Source organism: Onychostoma macrolepis, chromosome 19, assembly GCF_012432095.1.
Source record: "Onychostoma macrolepis isolate SWU-2019 chromosome 19, ASM1243209v1, whole genome shotgun sequence".
Lineage (NCBI taxonomy): Eukaryota > Metazoa > Chordata > Actinopteri > Cypriniformes > Cyprinidae > Onychostoma > Onychostoma macrolepis.
The window spans coordinates 10920546-10939187 of NC_081173.1; the positions used below are offsets into that span (position 1 = coordinate 10920546).

Genomic DNA, 18642 nt, shown 5'->3' on the forward strand with positions numbered 1-18642 from the left:
CAAGTAAAATAACCAAAGGTTTCTTTTTGCCTTATGTTTATTGTCATAGTGTCTACAATTTATCATCTATGGAATAAATAAAAGAAACCAACAATCCGTTACACAGTCTTACATGAAAATAAAACATAATGGAATGTAAAAAGAGCATAGATTTATAATTCTCAAAAGACTATAGAATATTTGGATGTTCTGCACAATATACTGATCATTTGGCCATATAAAATCACTACTGCTTTAAGGCACGTATAATAACCATACAGTCCTTATGACACGAGGGAAAATGGATGGAATATTTAATCACAGAACAAAAGTGAAGATGATTAACATTTAAATATTTTGTTTTGGTGACTAACACACAACCATCTGCAAAACAGAGTTGGGTCAGAATTACATGTAATTAATAATTTCAGGGCGGAATATATTTTAGATGGACTTACATTTTGGATATGACTTTGGTCACTGTATTGGACAGAGATGAACTGTGCATGCAATCAAGTGCTGCAGTACAGAATACAAGAGCAATGGCAAGATTTTTTTTTTTTTAAGACATATTAAAGCTCTACTGCCATAAACATCTTTAGGCTTCTTAATTGCTGGTATTCATTTAACCAATTCTTTGGTCTATTATTCTAACGAGTCCATCAGATGAGGAATTGATGGACTCGTTAGAAATCCTGAAAAATATTTTAAAAGTTTTTAAAGTGATGTCTGTGCCTGTCAACAATCATACAAAATAAAGTTATTTGGAAAAATCTGAAGTTGTGATTGACCAAAACTGGCAAACACGTTAAGACACCATCTCCCCTCTCGTAAACTCAAATTCTGCTGTTTTATATCATTACTTGTACGGAAAACATATTTCTGCACATACTGACAGTGCTCCCAAAAAACATTTATGCAACTGCAATTGTTTTTTGTTTTGTTTTTTTGTGGGGGAGGATGCACAGATAAAAAGAATAAAAATGAATAAAGAGACAAAAAAAAAAAAAAAAAAAAAAGGAAAGACATTATTCAAATGTTGGTCACTAAAAACAAAAGCAAAATCTATAAAAAACAGATTATTATTTTTCTGGTCTGGACCTCACGACAAAACACATGCTGTGCTTTGGACTATATGGACACACTAGATAAAAGAAAGAAATCTTTATATAAAGCTGAAATAAGGCTCACAGAATAACTTCAGAAACAAAGTCAGTTTCCCAATTGGAGTTATAACTAGAAAAATAAAAAAAAGACATGGCTTTCAAGTCTGGAGTACCTATGAAACAATCCTTCATCTCTGTAAATAAAATTCGTTATCCAGCAAAAATGCATCTTTAACACCACGTTTCAGTTAAAAGGCCTAACAAAAGTTGATCATCTCTACTAGAGAGCCCCATACAAGACTGCTGTGATGAACAGCAGAAGCTCACAGAAGGACAATAAAATAAACATTTATGAATAAAACAAGGATGTAAACCTGATTTCAATAAAACAACATATTACCGTCACATTCACAACAGTCTTTAACTGAATGGTCCACTGTGTTGTGTCCACTGGACTGAACTTGATGTTCAAAACAGTCACAGGTCTGAGGGATCAGAGGCACAGGGTGTGTGTACTTGTGTGTTCAGCTGTTTACTCGGTTGAATATTTCAATCCTAATCTCCGTCTCTATCCATTGCTCCATTCCATGCACGCTCAAGACTGGAAGGTGCAGACGTGCGGTTCAGGCTTGAGTGTTGGCTTATTCTCAAAGAAGTCTGGGTAATCCGGCTTCTTTGGTTCAGCTTCCTTTAGAGCCGATGTTTATTCTTTTTTGTGATCCTCGGGCGGATTGTCCAGATCCAAACTGGGTTCTGCCACGCAGCAATAACACAGCTTCTGTGTTTGCAATGAAATTGTGTCTGAAAAAAGAAAAAAAAATTAAAGAACAGTACTGTATGTGAAAATCATTCATAATCTTAAATATTTGGCTTACTTGAAAACATCTTAACTGGTCCATATGTTAAAGATCAAAATGGTATTGATTAACTAGCCTGCTCTAAAAACTTGAGGCTGAAGTTGTTTTTTTTATGATGATGATTCTAATTCAAACAATTAACATTTCTAAAAGCATAGTGCTACTTTATATTACATGTCTGTTTTATACATAATGAATAGAGCTGTCAATTTAATTTAGTAAAAATATATAAAAAAAATTAATAAATTTAAAATAACATTCATTTTAAATAAAAATTTAAAAAATTGTTTTTAAAAATGAATAAGTAAGCCCTGCTCAGGTGACAAAAAGTAAAGCAAAAGTAATGCATTACTTTCCATAAAAAGTAACCAAGTAATGAAATTAGTTACTTTTTTTATGGAGGTACACAATATTGTAATGGATTACTTTTAAAAGTAACTTTTCCCAACACTGACAATGATGATAATAAGTGATTGCAGAGAAATTGTTATATGGTTGCCAGGGTGTTCCAGGTCATTGCTAGGTGGTTGTTTACAGGGCTCAGACCAAAGAACCCACACCCGAGTTTCTGCGACATTCTTTCCCTAATAGTCTGTATTAAGCACATTAGCTGAGTTTTATTACTCAACACAACTGCAGCATAAATGCTATAATGTAAAGTATGACCAAAAATCAATCGAAAATGACTGAAATCTCTTTTTTTCCCCTCTGTAACGTACTCCAGATTCATGGAAGCCTATCTCAGTATAAGAACAGGGGTCATTGTTCATAGTAAAGCAATTTGCACAGCAGTACATATGGATCATTGTATGCTCACAATACTCCTGTTTCATAACAGCGAATTCATCTTGGGCTCAAATTCATTACACATCACCACAATCATTTATATATTTAACAAAACACCTAGAAGGCAAACAGAACCTGGGTGTCGCACACAGAAGAATGTTTCAAAGTAAAAACACTTCCTACTGCAGAAACCAGAGGCGTGGAGGTACTGCATGTACCCAGCTGAACTATTAGAAGTGAGCCAAGAGAAACGAGATGCTCTTGCGTGTTTGTGTGCTCACTCACCGAGCATGTGTCCCAGAAAGGCGGGTCTGGAGCTGGGCGGGAGGTGCACACATATGTAATACACAGGAGCCCCGGAGAGAGCAACGATGATTCCCACCAGAGAGTTTATAGTGTCACTGTAGAGCGGTACAACCACCAGAAACACACTGCACAGGCAGTACACTATAGGGAAGAACAGACTCAACTACACAGAAACAAACACACAGAGTCAATTAAGCACATCATAAACCAGGGCAATAACAAAATAAAAATGTCAACTTTGTTGCAAGTATTAAATATGACATTGGTTATTATCTGAGTATTTTAAGGCACCATAAATGCGCTCCTGATGTGAAGGCTGTTCTATAAGATAAGAAACATTTTCCTTCTTTCTAAGATACTTTATCTTTACTAGGTATCACACATATCCTTCATAGAGAGACAGATATAGAGATAGAGAGGAAGGAAGAGAGAGCGAAAGCCCTTTTGCCAGCAGCTTTGGTTCCAGTATTTTGGATCCAGTACAAACCAACCAGCTTTCAGAGCATTGTGAATGACAAATCAAAACAATAACAGATATATTATATTATATTATATACAGTGGGGAAAAAACATTTTTAGTCAGCCACCAATTGTGCAAGTTCTCCCACTTAAAAAGATGAGAGGGGCCTGTAATTTTCATCATAGGTATACCTCAACTATGAGAGACGAAATGAGAAAAAAAAAACAAGATCCAGAAAATCACATTGTAGGATTTTTAAAGAATTTATTTGCAAATTATGGTGGAAAATAAGTATTTGGTCAATAACAAAATTTCATCTCAATACTTTGTTATATACCCTTTGTTGGCAATGACAGAGGTCAAACGTTTTCTGTAAGTCTTCAACAGGCCACAAGGTTTTCACACACTGTTGCTGGTATTTTGGCCCATTCCTCCATGCAGATCTCCTCTAGAGCAGTAATGTTTTGGGGCTGTCGCTGGGCAACACAGACTTTCAACTCCCTCCAAAGATTTTCGATGGGGTTGAGATCTGGAGACTGGCTAGGCCACTCCAGGACCTTGAAATGCTTCTTACGAAGCCACTCCTTCGTTGCCCGGGCGGTGTGTTTGGGATCATTGTCATTTTCACTCAAAATCTCACGATACATGGCCCCATTCATTCTTTCGTTTACACGGATCAGTCGTCCTGGTCCCTTTGTAGAAAAACAGCCCCAAAGCATGATGTTTCCACCCCCATGCTTCACAGTAGGTATGGTGTTCTTTGGATGCAACTCAGTATTCTTTCTCCTCCAAACACGACAAGTTGAGTTTTTACCAAAAAGTTCTATTTTGGTTTCATCTGATTCTCCCAATCCTCTTCTGGATCATCCAAATGCTCTCTAGCAAACTTCAGAGGGCCCGGACATGTACTGGCTTAAGCAGGGGACACGTCTGGCACTGCAGGATTTGAGGCCTTTGTTACTTTGGTCCCAGCTCTCTGCAGGTCATTCACTAGGTCCCCGTGTGGTTCTGGGATTTTGCTCACAGTTCTTGTGATCATTTTGACCCCACGGGTGAGATCTTGCGTGGTGCCCCAGATCGAGGGAGATTATCAGTGGTCTTGTATGTCTTCCATTTTCTAATAATTGCTCCCACAGTTGATTTCTTCACACCAAGCTGCTTACCTATTGCAGATTCAGTCTTCCCAGCCTGGTGCAGGTCTACAATTTTGTTTCTGGTGTCCTTTGACAGCTCTTTGGTCTTGGCAATGGTGGAGTTTGAAGTTGGACTGTTTGAGGTTGTGGACAGGTGTCTTTTATACTGATAACGAGTTCAAACAGATGCCATTAATACAGGTAACGAGTGGAGGACAGAGGAGCCTCTTAAAGAAGAAGTTACAGGTCTGTGAGAGCCAGAAATCTTGCTTGTTTGTAGGTGACCAAATACTTATTTTACCGAGGAATTTACCAATTAATTCTTTAAAAATCCTACAATGTGATTTTCTGGATTTTTTTCTCTCATTTTGTCTCTCATAGTTGAGGTATACCTATGATGAAAATTACAGGCCTCTCTCATCTTTTTAAGTGGGAGAACTTGCACAATTGGTGGCTGACTACAATATGGTTGCCCCACTGTATACACACACATATATACACACACACACACACACACATATAGTAGTACTAGTTTGAGAGACTACTGAAACAGGCACTAAAGAGTCATTCTGGCTCGATTTTCTTGTCACGAGGCTAGGAAATTTAAAAACAGGCACTCCTTGATTCATCATCTGCATCAAGGAGATATAAACATTGTATTCATTTTAACTGCTGTACACAGACACACACATACACAGTATCTGTGTTATCTCTCCCCTTCTCCCACATTCACTGATCCACCACAGTAATGTTACTAAAGTTGTTAGCTAGTTATGCTGGCTTGAGAAAGTCAACATACTGTTATACTATTTATGCGTCGTCTTGTTCTTCTGAGACTGTAATTTTCAACTGTACTGTATATCCTCCTAGGGATTTAATGCTACAGGCACCAAACTCATCAAGATCTGTAGTTTCATTCTATATCTTTACTAACAGACTTAAAGTTTTCGTATAAATAATTATCAAAAATCTAAGATTTCCCATAGACTTCCATTGGCTGAGCAAAAATGCCCTCTCTAGAGGACAACTGCAGTCCACTAGAGGAAGCCACAGGATAAGAAATCTTTCAACTCCCTTATTTACTTTCGTTTTCAGTTATTTAAATTTACAAATAATTGCATACTTTTCCTTTAAGCTGCCAGGCTAACATATTTGATCATGACCAGGTCAGGTAATGACTATCAGAGGCCTGTGTGAAAGACGCTCGGGACAGTTGACTGATCCGTTACTGCTCGGAAAGGGCCACTGGTGCGTCCTCACAAAACTTTATAATTTGCACGTTTTTTAAGCCTTGCCAATTAAAATATTCAAGCGATTCGTGTCATCTGTTGCAGCTGAAGCAGCAGCAGCTTCAGATGCAGACTTACGAAAACACTGAAAAAGCGTAGTTTGAGTTTGCTTTCGTTTCATATCTCCTTTAGTGATTCACATTCAATGCTGCGCAAGAGTTGCGCAATAGCACTGGTCATCAACAGAAACACGGCGTGATTTTCAAAAGTTGGTGCTTCACAACACAGATGGGGTGAATTTATGAATGAACGTGAAAGTTATGTTACAGAACGTTGTTGTTACGTATATTCAAGCTTTTTTTAAGTGGGTATACGGAAATCCTTTCCTAGTGGGTATACGGCGATAACTGCGTATCACGTAGACTACACCACTGTGTACAACTGATTAACAACCGTAGCTCAGGTATTCAAGTTTACAAGTAATTCTTAAAGGGGTCATATAATGCGATTTCTTGCTTTCCTTTTCTTTAGCGTTTTATGTAGCTGTTTGTGCATGTATAGGATCTGCAGTTACAATGCTCAAAGTCTCCCACAAAAGGATTTATTCTATCTAAAAGCGAAGGCTGATCCAGACTGGGCTAAAACGCCTAATTCAAACATTTGCATAAAGCCACCCAAATGTGCACGCAAAGGAAGAAGGCGTGGTTTTCAATAACCGCAGTAGTGTTGATGCAGCCATGTCAGGGAGACGCTGTGTGTTTCTATGCGAAAGCCTTCCGAAAGTAGATGCAATTAGGAATCATTGGTTAAGATTTGTTTTCAACAGAACAGCACAACCCAAATGTTCTAATTTGAGCAACGCATTTTATGGACAACAGTTTTGTGAACCTAGGAGAGTACAAGGCTGGCTGTGCACAAAGGCTATTCCTAAAAAAAAAAAAAAAAAAAAAAAAGGGTCAATTCCGACTTTACTATGACAATCTGGTGCTTCTGAATCAGCGACTAAGTATGTTTTGTTATTAGTTTAAGCATTTGCTATTGACTGTTCAAATGCAGAGTTTTGCGCAGTGTAGAGTAACGTGTTGTGTGTGTGTGTGGGGAACAGGTTCACATCACAGCGGAGTGAACAGCCCGTCAGAAATCATAGCACGTTAGCGGTCTTAATCGCGGCTTGTGTACTGTAAATATATACAAGCATCATCACTGTGTCTGTCACGTGACTCTGTTCCCCTCTCGGGCTTGAACTGATGGTAAAACTAATGACATTATTAACTGTCTTTATATTTACTTTGAAAGCTGAAGCTCGCGATTATGGTAAGGGCCGTTACATTTCTGATGCACGCTTGTGGTGTTCGGCCAATCACAATGCACTGGGTCAGCTAGCCAATCAGAGCAGACGGAAGTAGGAGCTTTGTAGAAAATTAGAGAGGCAGGGCATAGAGGAACATCAATAATGTAAACTAAAATAATGTGTTTTTTGAACATTAAAGCATGTCAACCTATTCTGTTACACCAAATACACATAATAATGATATTTAAAAATAGCATCACATGACCCCTTTAAACGGTTAGTTCAGCCAAAAATGAAAATTCTGTCATTAATTACTCACGTCATGCCATTCCGAACCGTAACACCGTGTCCTAACTACACGCGATGCGACCAGATTCCACGGTGTGACACGGCAATGCAACACCACTGAATCAATCAAATATCACAGCCAATCAAACGCGTGTGTGGGCGGGCTTTCTCTGGAAGCATTACATTACATTGCATTACAGTCGCAACGAAATGGATAAGTTTATAATCTACACAGTATCTCACATAAGCGAGTACACCCCTCACATTTTTGTAAATATTTTATTATATCTTTTCATGTGACAACTCAGAGAGTTCTTTGCCATGAGGTGCCATGTAGAACTTCCAATGACCAGTATGAGAGAGTGAGAGCGATAACACCAAATTTAACACACCTGCTCCCCATTCACACCTGAGACCTTGTAACACTAACAAGTCACATGACACCGGGGAGAGAAAATGGCTAATTGGGCCCAATTTGGACATTTTCACTTAGGGGTGTACTCACTTTTGTGGCCAGCGGTTTAGACATTAATGGCTGTGTGTTGAATTATTTTGAGGGGACAGCAAATTTACACTGTTATACAAGCTGTACATTCACTACTTTACATTGTAGCAAAGTGTCATTTCTTCAGTGTTGTCACATGAAAAAATATAATAAAATATTTACAAAAATGTGAGGGGTGTACTCATTTACGTGAGATTCTGTAATTCATAAATATTAAAACTTTAACATTATTAAATGTACATACCGAGTGACTGATACCATCTTTCTTATGGAATATGCTTTTTGGTTTGCAATGAGTTCACAGTTCTAACATACATGTTTGCTTTAATTTATTTTCAAGATCTGAAGTAAACTATCTGTTTATGCTTTCAGTATGGCTACAGATGTCACACAATATGATATTCAAACTCACATTAGACAATTTTTAACACTGAATAAAGCACATAATCAGTACCAGAGATTATTGTCATAGTTTGTATTTTTTTGTTCCAGCCGCGACGTCACAGAAACCATTTCTAAAACAGGAATTTCACGTGTCGCTGTCACGGCTGGTCAGGACAACACCTCTGATTAAAATGGAAGAGATACCTTTTATTGTGTGTCGTGGCATCACGTGTAGTTAGGACACAGTGTAAGACCTTACATCTTCGGAACACAAATGAAGATATTTTTGATGACATCTGAGAGCTTTCTGACACTGCATAGACAGCAACGCAACTGACACGTTCAAGGCCCAGAAAGGTAGTAAGGACCACTGGTGTCACATGGACTATTTTAACAATGTCCTTACTACCTTTCTGGGTCTTGAACATGGTAGTTGCGTTGCTGTCTATGGAGGGTCAGAAAGTTCTCGGATTTCATCCAAAACATCTTCAATTGTGTTCCAAAGGTGAATGAAGATCATGAGGGTGAGTAATTAATGACAGAATTTAAATTTTTGGGTGAACTATCCCTTTAAATATCAAGTCTACCACTGAGAAAATTAATTGTGAGTTGAAAATCTCCTTTATACGAGGTGTGCTAGTACTAGGAGTATGTACATGGAGACAATTCAGAATCAAGTCAATTCTAATGGTTAGAATTACACAGGTAGTTGGTATTAGCCCAGTAGTTCAGGTTTTGGGAGGTTAGGTTTTGTAACAGAGCTACTGACTTACCTTAACAGGACGGGGCAGGTCAGGTGCTTTAAAGCGCAGGTAGATCTGACTGCCTATAGAAAGGCCGATGAACAACCAGTAATTAAAACTGAAGTAATTAATTAGTTGGAACACGTCTTTCACGCAGAGAAATATGAGTGACATAACACCCTATGGGAGGAGGGAAAAAAGCAGATCATAAAGATTGAAGCGTCCAGTTTTTAGTATATACAACATAGATATTCTAGGTTTTCTACATAGTACAAGCATGTCTCAGCCTGCTTACTCACATTAAACAGCAGGGCTGGAATTGGTGTGTAGCGTTTGACGTGGATCATACAGAGGACATTGGGTAAATGGCCCTCACGTGAACCCACAAAGAATAGCCTAAAAGGAAAAAAAGCATTTGGCTCAGAAACTGAATTCCTGCCATCATGCATCGCCTCATCAAACGACAGAAGACTCAAAACAAGATCTTTACCTGGAGGCAGCAATGATAGAGGAGTTTAAGCCTCCATAACAGGAGATGGCCACAGACAGCGGGATGAGCCAGCTAGCATATCCAAGCACATAGTCAGCAAATGTCTGTGTTAGACATAAAAGCAAAAACGTTTTTTTTTTTCCATTATGACCAATAACCAATAAATGGGTGATACTCTATACTAGTTTGTGTAAATAATTACAAAATTAAACACTAAAATGAGCCAATTCAAATGCTACAAGTGAATTTAGAGACCACAACATAACACAATGTACAGTATGAAAAACATATCTATTTTGTTTTGTTTATATTTTAACACTACAACTGTAAAATTACAATACTACCGGTAATATTAACAACTCTCTTACATTTTTTTTAAACCAACAAGCTTTTACTTTGGTGGAAAATTGCATGGAGCCCTTAAAGCTTCTCTTCTGTTGTCAACAGCGGGTTTATAAGCACTTCATATTGTTTAGGAAAATTATCAGTGTAAGCTGTGTTCCCAAACGCAGAAGTGAACCAGACTCACAGCAGATGTAGAGTTCATGTGTGGAGCAGCAGTTATTGCAAACCGAACCGTTCCGAGACACTGAACAAAAAAACTCAGAGCTCGTGTATAAATGAACACAGTTCTGGACTTCACTGTAATAGATGCTAAGCATATAGGCCTATTTATTTAATTAAACTGCAGCCTTTGCGACTAGACCTCACTAAGTAATGTCGCAATTTTATTTTGTTTTATTTATTTATTTATTTTTAATTAATTGTGCAGCTGGTTAAGCTAGTGTTGTTAGGTCAGATGCTCAAACAAACAGAGCAATGTCTTGGAAGAATGTACAGATGTCTCTGCATACAAAAATGAAACAGGACACAGCAGAAACAAAACAGTGCTTCAAACACAGTAAACGGTTTGTTGGCCATTAAAACTTCTACAGAGCAGAATACTAGCATAATTACAGGCAGCAGAGCGTCTGTGGTTGTGGACTAATGTCATCGAGCATCTCTAGAGAGAGGACATTGCCTCAAGCTGCTCTGCTTAACTAGATCAGTGTAACAGGAGATGAAAACATGATCAAATCTGGAGCAAATAAACTAAACAGACGCTCTCCATTAACTTCCATGTGACATTCAAGATCATGTGGGTTAAAAATGAGCTTTGCTACAGTAGCTTGAGATATTCAGATGAGATGATAAAAGACAACGTAGCTTTTTTTAAAATCAAAATTCGGCTCCAAGAAAGGTTTTACTCACCACAGCCACAGCTTCACTCTGTAGCAGTGTATTCATGTCCAGCACTGCATAATAGGCGATATTAGTCAGGATGTAGATTACTGTGACAATAGGCATGGAGATTGCTATAGACAATGGCAGGTTCCTGTAGAAGAGAAAGACAGATTTTCTTACATACTTAATCTTCCTGATTGATTTGCAACAAAACTGCTTGACATTAATTCAAGATGAAGCGTGCAATTTCTGCACCACAATGGAAGATGATGACTGTTTTTAAACGAACTGAGCAATGTTTTGAAAGCACCATAGTACAAACTTTTCAGGGCAATCAACCTACATATGACTTACTTAAAGTTATCTCTGCGTATTAAGCCGGGACATGAGAAATACTCCTAATGAGTAGAACATGTATTTATATTAAGTAAAATGTTATGAGTATTAGTACCTTTCTGGGTTTTTAATCTCCTCTGTGATGAAGTTCAGGGTATCCCAGCCGGAGTACGAGTACAGAGCGGCATACAGAGCCAGAGCCATGTTTCCTGGATCCAGTTTAGAGTTCTCAAACGAATCCCTAAAGTTATCTGTTTTTCCTGTGGCACAGCAATTTAAATACAGTCAAATATCAAAAACAAACAGTAACCACTTTGTAGCACTACTGTATAGGGTATATTTATTTATTTATTTTTTTAATATCTCATTCTCACCAAGGCTGCATTTATTTGATTAAAAATAAAGTAAAAACAGTATTATTGTATGTAAATATTATTACAATTTAAAATAACGGTTTTCTACTTTAATATTTAAAAAATGTAATTTATTCCTGTGATGCACAGCTGAATTTTCAGCATCATTAATCCAGTATTCAGTGTCACATGATCCTTCAGAAATCATTCTAATATGCTAATTTGCTGCTCATGATTATGCACATTTCTCATGATTATCAATGTTTTTTGAGCTGCTTAATGGTTTTGCCTGGAAAGCATGCTGTATTTTGTTTTTCAGGATTCTTTGATTAATAGAAAACAACAGCATTTATCTGAAATAGAATTTGTAACATTATAAATGGATACAATTAACAATCACGTTGATCAATTAAATGTCTTTGCACAGTAAAAATATTTAATTCTTAAAAAAATAATAATAATAAAATACTGACCCCAAACTTTTAAACCGTAATATGGTATAAGGAATATACAGTAAACAACACGCATGTCAGTATGTTCAAACCTTGGGCCAGCACAATCATTCCAGCAATGATAATGACTATGAGAGCCAGGACTTTAGCCACAGTAGAGATGACCTGAAGAATGGCCCCCCATTTCACCTTCATGCAGTTCACAAAGGTGAGAAGACCTGCAAAGGAAAAAGAGACATGCCCATATAAAATATATATACACCATATATACTTCAACTGCTGTTTGCAACTGGTATTTCTTAATGTCCCTTTTGATCATTTGTGTAATAGTTCCATAGCTGCATTTTGCAATTGTGTTCCATTATAACTACTACTTCCTTGTAAATGAATGTAAATGTCCAACGTGTCGTGAGTTCCTCTTCAAGTATTTAGGTTCACTGACAGGTTGTCCAGGGCTATAAAATTAGGCTGCGTGTTTGTTTTTTTCAGAACAAAGTAAACCCTCAACTCCTGCTTCTGCTGTTTTACTGACTGGTAATTCAAGTTCCTCCATTCATCTGATACTGCGGTGGACACTTCTGGCATCTAATTTCACCAACAAACCAAGCCCGACAATAATTCACTCCTCAATAAACAGTCTCTCAGAACTGCAGATACCATCGTGACTGGACGTCCTGGCACTGTGATATCCAGGAGATTAATTGAGGTATTTCTGTACCCGAGTTAATCTCAGTTCAAATGCCTACCTCATTGTGATGAAACTGTACAGACCAGGTCCAAATAAAGTGCTATTTGTCACAAAATGGAAATTAAACCCAGTAGAATTACATATAAGCCTGCATAAGCTTTGTGGTTCAGGCCTGTTCGTTAAGTACTTGTGTGGACTTTGCTGCAGTAAGTAGCAAAACATGTCACAGGTGACAAATACCCAAGAATTCCCTTGAACTCAAACAAACTGTGCATGATCTCTGTGGAAACAGTCACCAGTGACTTCATAAAAAAGTCTCGTGGAGGACTTCTTGGCAGGGTTACGGACTCCAGTCCAAATGGAAAGTATTTGGTTAACAAATAAAATCATTCCATGCTAGAGCATTGCGTTAGCAGCGCAAAAGGTTGTGGGTTCAATTCCCAGGGAACACACATACCGATAAAAAAAAAATCAAAAATCAAAAAATCAAATGTATAGCCTGAATGCACTGTAAGTCGCTTTGGATAAAAGCGTCTGCTAAATGCGTAAATGTAAATGTAAAATGCCTAAATAATGCCAACCAACACTGACAGGAATGGAGAGAACAGCTTGGCAGCCGTAGTGGAATTAACAGCTGAACTAACAGAAAACACTTGCTTCAAAATTTGTAGAGACAGTATTCACTTCATATTGACAAACTACAAGGACAAAGTACAAGTTTATTCAAAAAAGTATGAGTATGTACTTTAGGCAAATTAAAATGTTGACAGTTTGTTCAGAATGCAGTGCAGACTCACCTGCTGGACTGTGTCATTTTAACAAGTTAATATTACAACTACACAATCTAACTGAGTCCACAGAGGTAGTTCATCCAAAAATTTAATTAAGTAAATTTGTACTTTCTGATAAAGGAAAAAGAAGGTTCTCAGATTTAACTTTTTTTCATTGCAACTTGCATGGATGTTTTAGTATGAAGAAAATCAAAAGGAGAAAAAAGAAAACATTTCCTCCCAAAAATGAACAAATAAAAAAAGGAAATGAATGGCATAACATTGTAGAGAAAAATTCACCATAAGCACCTGGGTTTTCTGCAGAAATGGGCTGAAACAAAACACTGTTCTGAATGCTAGAAGAGTTTAAGTATTATTTATATACTAATAATATTTAGAATTAGCTTTTATTTTTATTTTCTCAGTTATCATTTTAAATTTTGTTTAAGTTTCAACAATTTTGTTTTATGGTTTTTATTTACTTATTTATTTTACTTAGCTTTCATTATATTTTTTATTTCCAGTTTAGTTTACTTATTATTGCATTTCAGTTAGTTAATCATCTAATTTATCATAGTTATAGTTTATCATCTAATTCATATATTTTATTTTTATGAATGAAAAAAACTTTTAATAGTTTCTGTTTTAACAGTAACAACACTGATTCACAAATGTTATGTACATGAAGTTACTATATTACAATACATGTATTTTCTATTTCGTATGTGGACTGTAAGGCAACCATACAAACTAAAAGAACTATGTAAATAAAGGTATGCAGATCAATACCATGATCTGTTACGATCCACAGGTAGCAGTATAAATTGGTATGATTTATTTTTGACATGTTAACATGAAGCGCTCTTTTCAGAGTAATCTCATACATACTCTGTGTGAACAGTAAACAGCAGTGAATCTCCGGGAAAGCATGCCTTTATTGTGCCACTATTTACACTAGTTTCAAGTGCTGCTACATGTGTGTCAAAGCATGCATGCATGAGTGCAAGAGCACTTACCTATAATGAGAGCCGCAATGAGACGTACTGCATCATTTGGTGCCGGGCAGGTGGGGAAGAACGGTTTCACTAGGTAATTAGCAAAAGTAAGAGCAATGACCGCCTGGCAGGCCGGCTCCACGATCATCAGTGAGGTCCACAGACGGATGAATGCAAGGAAGCCCCCAAAGGTCTCCAGGATGTAGGCATAACTAGCTCCTGACTTGCGAATGGTGGTGCCCAGCTCGGCGTAGCACAGGGCCCCAAAAATAGAGAAGATTCCTCCAATAACCCAAATCACCAGAGACAGACCATAAGATCCTGTTTTCTCAAGAACACCAATGGGGGAAACAAAGATGCCCGAGCCAATCATGTTCCCCACGATGAGACAGACGCCGTGCAGTAGTGAGATCTCCTGCTTTAGACGCATGGAGCTGGTGGAGTCGGCGTCCCCCATGATGAACTCAACTCAAGAGGCAGGGGTACTACAAAAATCAAGAATCAGGAATGTGACGTCGGACCATCAACCAAACAAGAGTCTGTTCACCTCAAGCCTGGAGTTTCAGCCGAGTCTCATCGTTGTTTTCTTTCTGTATCAAATCTAGAAGGTGATAGAGTTAAAACACAAACAATGGAATGTTGTAGGTTTAATACAATTGTGCCAGCATCTGTGGCATGTTGTTGACAACACAAAACAATTTAGACTCGTTCAACACTTAAAATAAATAGTAGCTTAATCTCTCCAACGACAATGCTAACAAGCTCTCTTGAAGAACAAGTTCTTTAATTGATCCTCAGTCGTTTTGCCCACACCTGCTGCTCAGGATGCCACAGAGCAAGTGCAGTGACATCAGGAGGAAACCAGTACAATGTGGGAAGAGATCCAGGCAACGCTTAGCTGGGTGCGGCCATCAACTACAGCCTGCAGAACTAACTGCTTTTAGAGATAAATCTACTGGCGATAAAGATTTTCACTGAACACTATGTAGGTACATGCTCAATTGAACAGCATGACAATGTCATACACTGTAAAGAGAACTGAAAACTTATAATTGCTTGTAATTTTTAAGCATGACTTAGGCACTTAAAATCTTTTTGGGGCCACTGTATGGTATATTCTTTGACAGCTGAAAATGAACATGCCAATGTTTAATAAAAAAAGAGAAACAGCATTCCTTAATTCTTTTCACGTTAGTTTACATATTTTAAACAATGACTGAGTTTACATGCATAAGGGCCCGTTTATGTTCACAAAGAACACCTTTTCATTGTTTTCTTTTATGTAAACATGCACTTGGCATATGCCTGACTGCTGTGTTCTCTTCTTTTTGCAGAGTCTTACATTAAAAATGCAGTGCCCATGTTAAAAGCTGTTCAACTTTTAAAAACCCACATCTAGACCTTGCATTGTTTTTCATAACACTGGACTGCACTGGTCTTACATTTTAACCGTAAAACAGGTTATGTGTGCATGGCATGATATTAATCAGAATTTATTATTATTATTTTTTTTTACAAATATAAAAATAAACAAATAAATAAATAAGATGTACAGTAGACCTTGACAAGTTGTACATTTGTAACAGCCTCGTGTCTTAATTTATGTAACTAAATTACCATTTATTATGCTCCATCTCCAGTGAGAACGGCAGGAACAAAATGTGCAAGTCTGACCCCTTCTGAAAGTACACAGGAGTATTAGCTGTGAAGCTGAATCATATACACACAATACACAGAAAGTGATAGGCATGTGAACATAGATAATGCATACCGGTACGTTACTTATAAACACCAGGAAGATCTACAAACCTATTGCTGGTTGTATAAGTGTAATCACGGAGCATAAAACATTTCCTCGGTGATAATTAAACTATGCTCAAACACCTTTTAATTGTTGATGTTGATGTTGTTTTTATTAATATAGTAAAATACTTGTATTTTAAGCTTCTGCGAGCTTCGCCGTGCTGTCAAACACGTAACGTAACGTTACCCGGATTTAAATGATCGATTCGCGCCAACACAAGGCATCCTGCACTTTATATGAACAGACAGAATCCGATACTACAGAACAATATTAGTTGACTATTGTTTTATAAGTAATTAATCTCTGTATGGACGCCGAAACATGTCTCTTTATCAACTATCATCATTCAACATCGTTCCAGCGCGAGCTACAAGTTAAAGGAAGTTAACAACACGTTGTTGTTCAGGTATAGTTAGCTCTTAATACATATGATTACCAATCTACCAATTTCCCGTCAAATTTCATAATTTCCATATTACATGACTTCAAAGCTGAGAATAAGTTCTCCTCAATAGGATAAAAAGATAAGAAAACATCTAACTTAGACTCCATTCACATCCACATCCACATCCATTGCTGTAAGCTAATGTGGCACTAGCGATAAAACACACGCTTCTGCTACAGCACTCACCCTGCTAACACTACCACAACTGATGCGCTTGAGATTGGAGTGTAAAATATCAAGTTTAAGTGATCTACTCATCAGATCTCACCTGTTCTTAGTGAAGAGAAGTGGACCATGTGCGTGGATGAGCGGACGTGGAGCTGCGCGAGAGGAGGAGACTCATGATGACATCCCCTGTTAGCTCCTCCACCTTCATCTCCACCAGCCCCACCGCTGTGGACTCCTAAAAGCCTGGGGTGTTGCTGTTTGTTGAAGCACAGGTTATTTTACATCATTTTACGTGTTTTGTTTGTTTATTTGTTTGTTTGTTTGTTTGTTTTTGGTTGGTTGTGTGTTATTTCAGTAAGTACTTAAGAGAATTTATAATCTTTCAACATAATCTTTTGGAATAACTTGCTAATGTAGTGTTAGGGAATGGCCAGTTTAGGGCCCAGTATTGGTTTAGAGTTATGATAAATTTATATTACTCATAAAGTATGGTGTGTGTGTGTGTGTGTGTGTGTGTGTGTGTGTGTGTATATATGCTTTATATATTCTTTAATGTTTTTATTTGTTTCCATTGATTATTTTTTGTTATTTATACTGACATGGCTGCGGTTGGAATCGAACTGCGGGTTTCGTCTGGTCAGAGGAGAACTGGCCCCCCCGACTGAGCCTGGTTTCTCCCAAGGTTTTTTTTCTCCGTTCTGTCACAGAGGGAGTTTTGGTTCCTTGCCGCTGTCGCCTCTGGCTTGCTCAGTTGGGGACACTTAATTTCTAGCGATTATCGTCGATTTGGTTGCACAGATACTATTTAAACTAAACTGAGCTAGACAATGACATCTCTGAATTCAATAATGAAATGCCTTTAACTGAAAATTGAGAAAATTGAGTGTTTAATCTTATCATTATACATTACTGACACTCTATTCTCCAATTTGACACTGTTAAGTGCTTTGACACAATCTGTATTGTTAAAAGCGCTATATAAATAAAAGATGACTTGACTTGACTTATTGGTAATTTTAAGAATTGTATGCCCTAGAGATGTCCATTCGTGTCAGAGAATTAATTGGTGTATTACTTACCTGGAATACTTACCTGAGTTGTTTACCTAAGAAACTGATGAGTTCATGCAGTTGTGTAGAAAAATTAGACCATTTTTGTACATACGGCCAGGCTTTCTATCTTTATTTATTTATAATATTTATTTAATTTATTAATTATTAATTTATTATTATGTATGGCCTAATGGATAGAGAGTAGGACTTGTAACCCAAAGGTCACGGGTTCGAGTCTCAGATCCAGCAGGGATTGTAGGTGGTGGGAGTGAATGTCTCTCCATCCCCAATACCACGACTGAGGGGAGACCCTTGAGCAAGCACCCAAACCCCCAACTGCTGCCCGGGCACTGCAGCATAAATGGTTGCCCACTGCTCTGGGTGTGTGTTCATGGTGTGTGTGTGTGTCTCACTGCTGTGTGTGTGCACTTGGATGGGTTAAATGCAGAGCACTAATTCTGAGTATGGGTCACCAAACTTGGCCACACATCAAGTCCTTTCCTTTCCTTATTTCAACGGATTTACGACTGCTGTTATTCAAAGTGTCTTAATGACTCTGAAATACAATGTTTATTGAGAGACAACGAAGGGGACCTTTAAAGGAACCAACTCTTGTCTCTCTCTGTCTCTCATTTACTGCTAAGAGAGTACTAAAAATTTTGGAGGCATTGCTGAAGTGTTTATAGGGTGGTTCATCATCTTGACCAGCAGCTCTCCACCTTGTAACATACTTACCTATAAGACAAGAGTGAAGTGGTACTGCAAAACTGATTGTCCACTTTCATCATACTGTCACTG

At 37.7% G+C, this 18642-nt stretch overlaps 2 protein-coding genes across 9 annotated transcripts in view; one reads left to right on the top strand and one right to left on the bottom strand.

Moving 5' to 3' along the window:
- Positions 1-17023, bottom strand: si:dkeyp-120h9.1 (Y+L amino acid transporter 2-like). Of its 7 annotated transcripts, none has more exons than XM_058753299.1 (12): positions 16893-17023; positions 15993-16054; positions 14923-14976; positions 14397-14860; positions 12015-12140; positions 11233-11377; positions 10809-10932; positions 9558-9661; positions 9367-9463; positions 9098-9247; positions 3014-3197; positions 1-1886 (listed from the first exon to the last, which is right to left on the bottom strand). In XM_058753299.1, the coding sequence occupies exons 4-12, from the start codon at positions 14830-14832 to the stop codon at positions 1789-1791; spliced, it is 1464 nt and encodes a 487-aa protein (XP_058609282.1). In that variant the 5' UTR covers positions 14833-14860; positions 14923-14976; positions 15993-16054; positions 16893-17023; the 3' UTR covers positions 1-1788. The 7 variants fall into 7 exon arrangements, with proteins under 7 accessions (XP_058609282.1, XP_058609285.1, XP_058609283.1 ...); XM_058753302.1 differs by having other exon boundaries at positions 16811-16893; XM_058753300.1 differs by lacking the exon at positions 14923-14976.
- stmn2b (stathmin 2b) overlaps positions 16927-18642 on the top strand; it is a 14646-nt gene continuing 12930 nt past the window's right edge. For both annotated transcript variants that reach the window (XM_058753305.1, XM_058753306.1), the window contains exon 1: positions 16927-17064. The gene's annotated coding sequence lies outside the window, so the exon portion shown is untranslated. The remainder of the gene's footprint in view (positions 17065-18642) is intronic.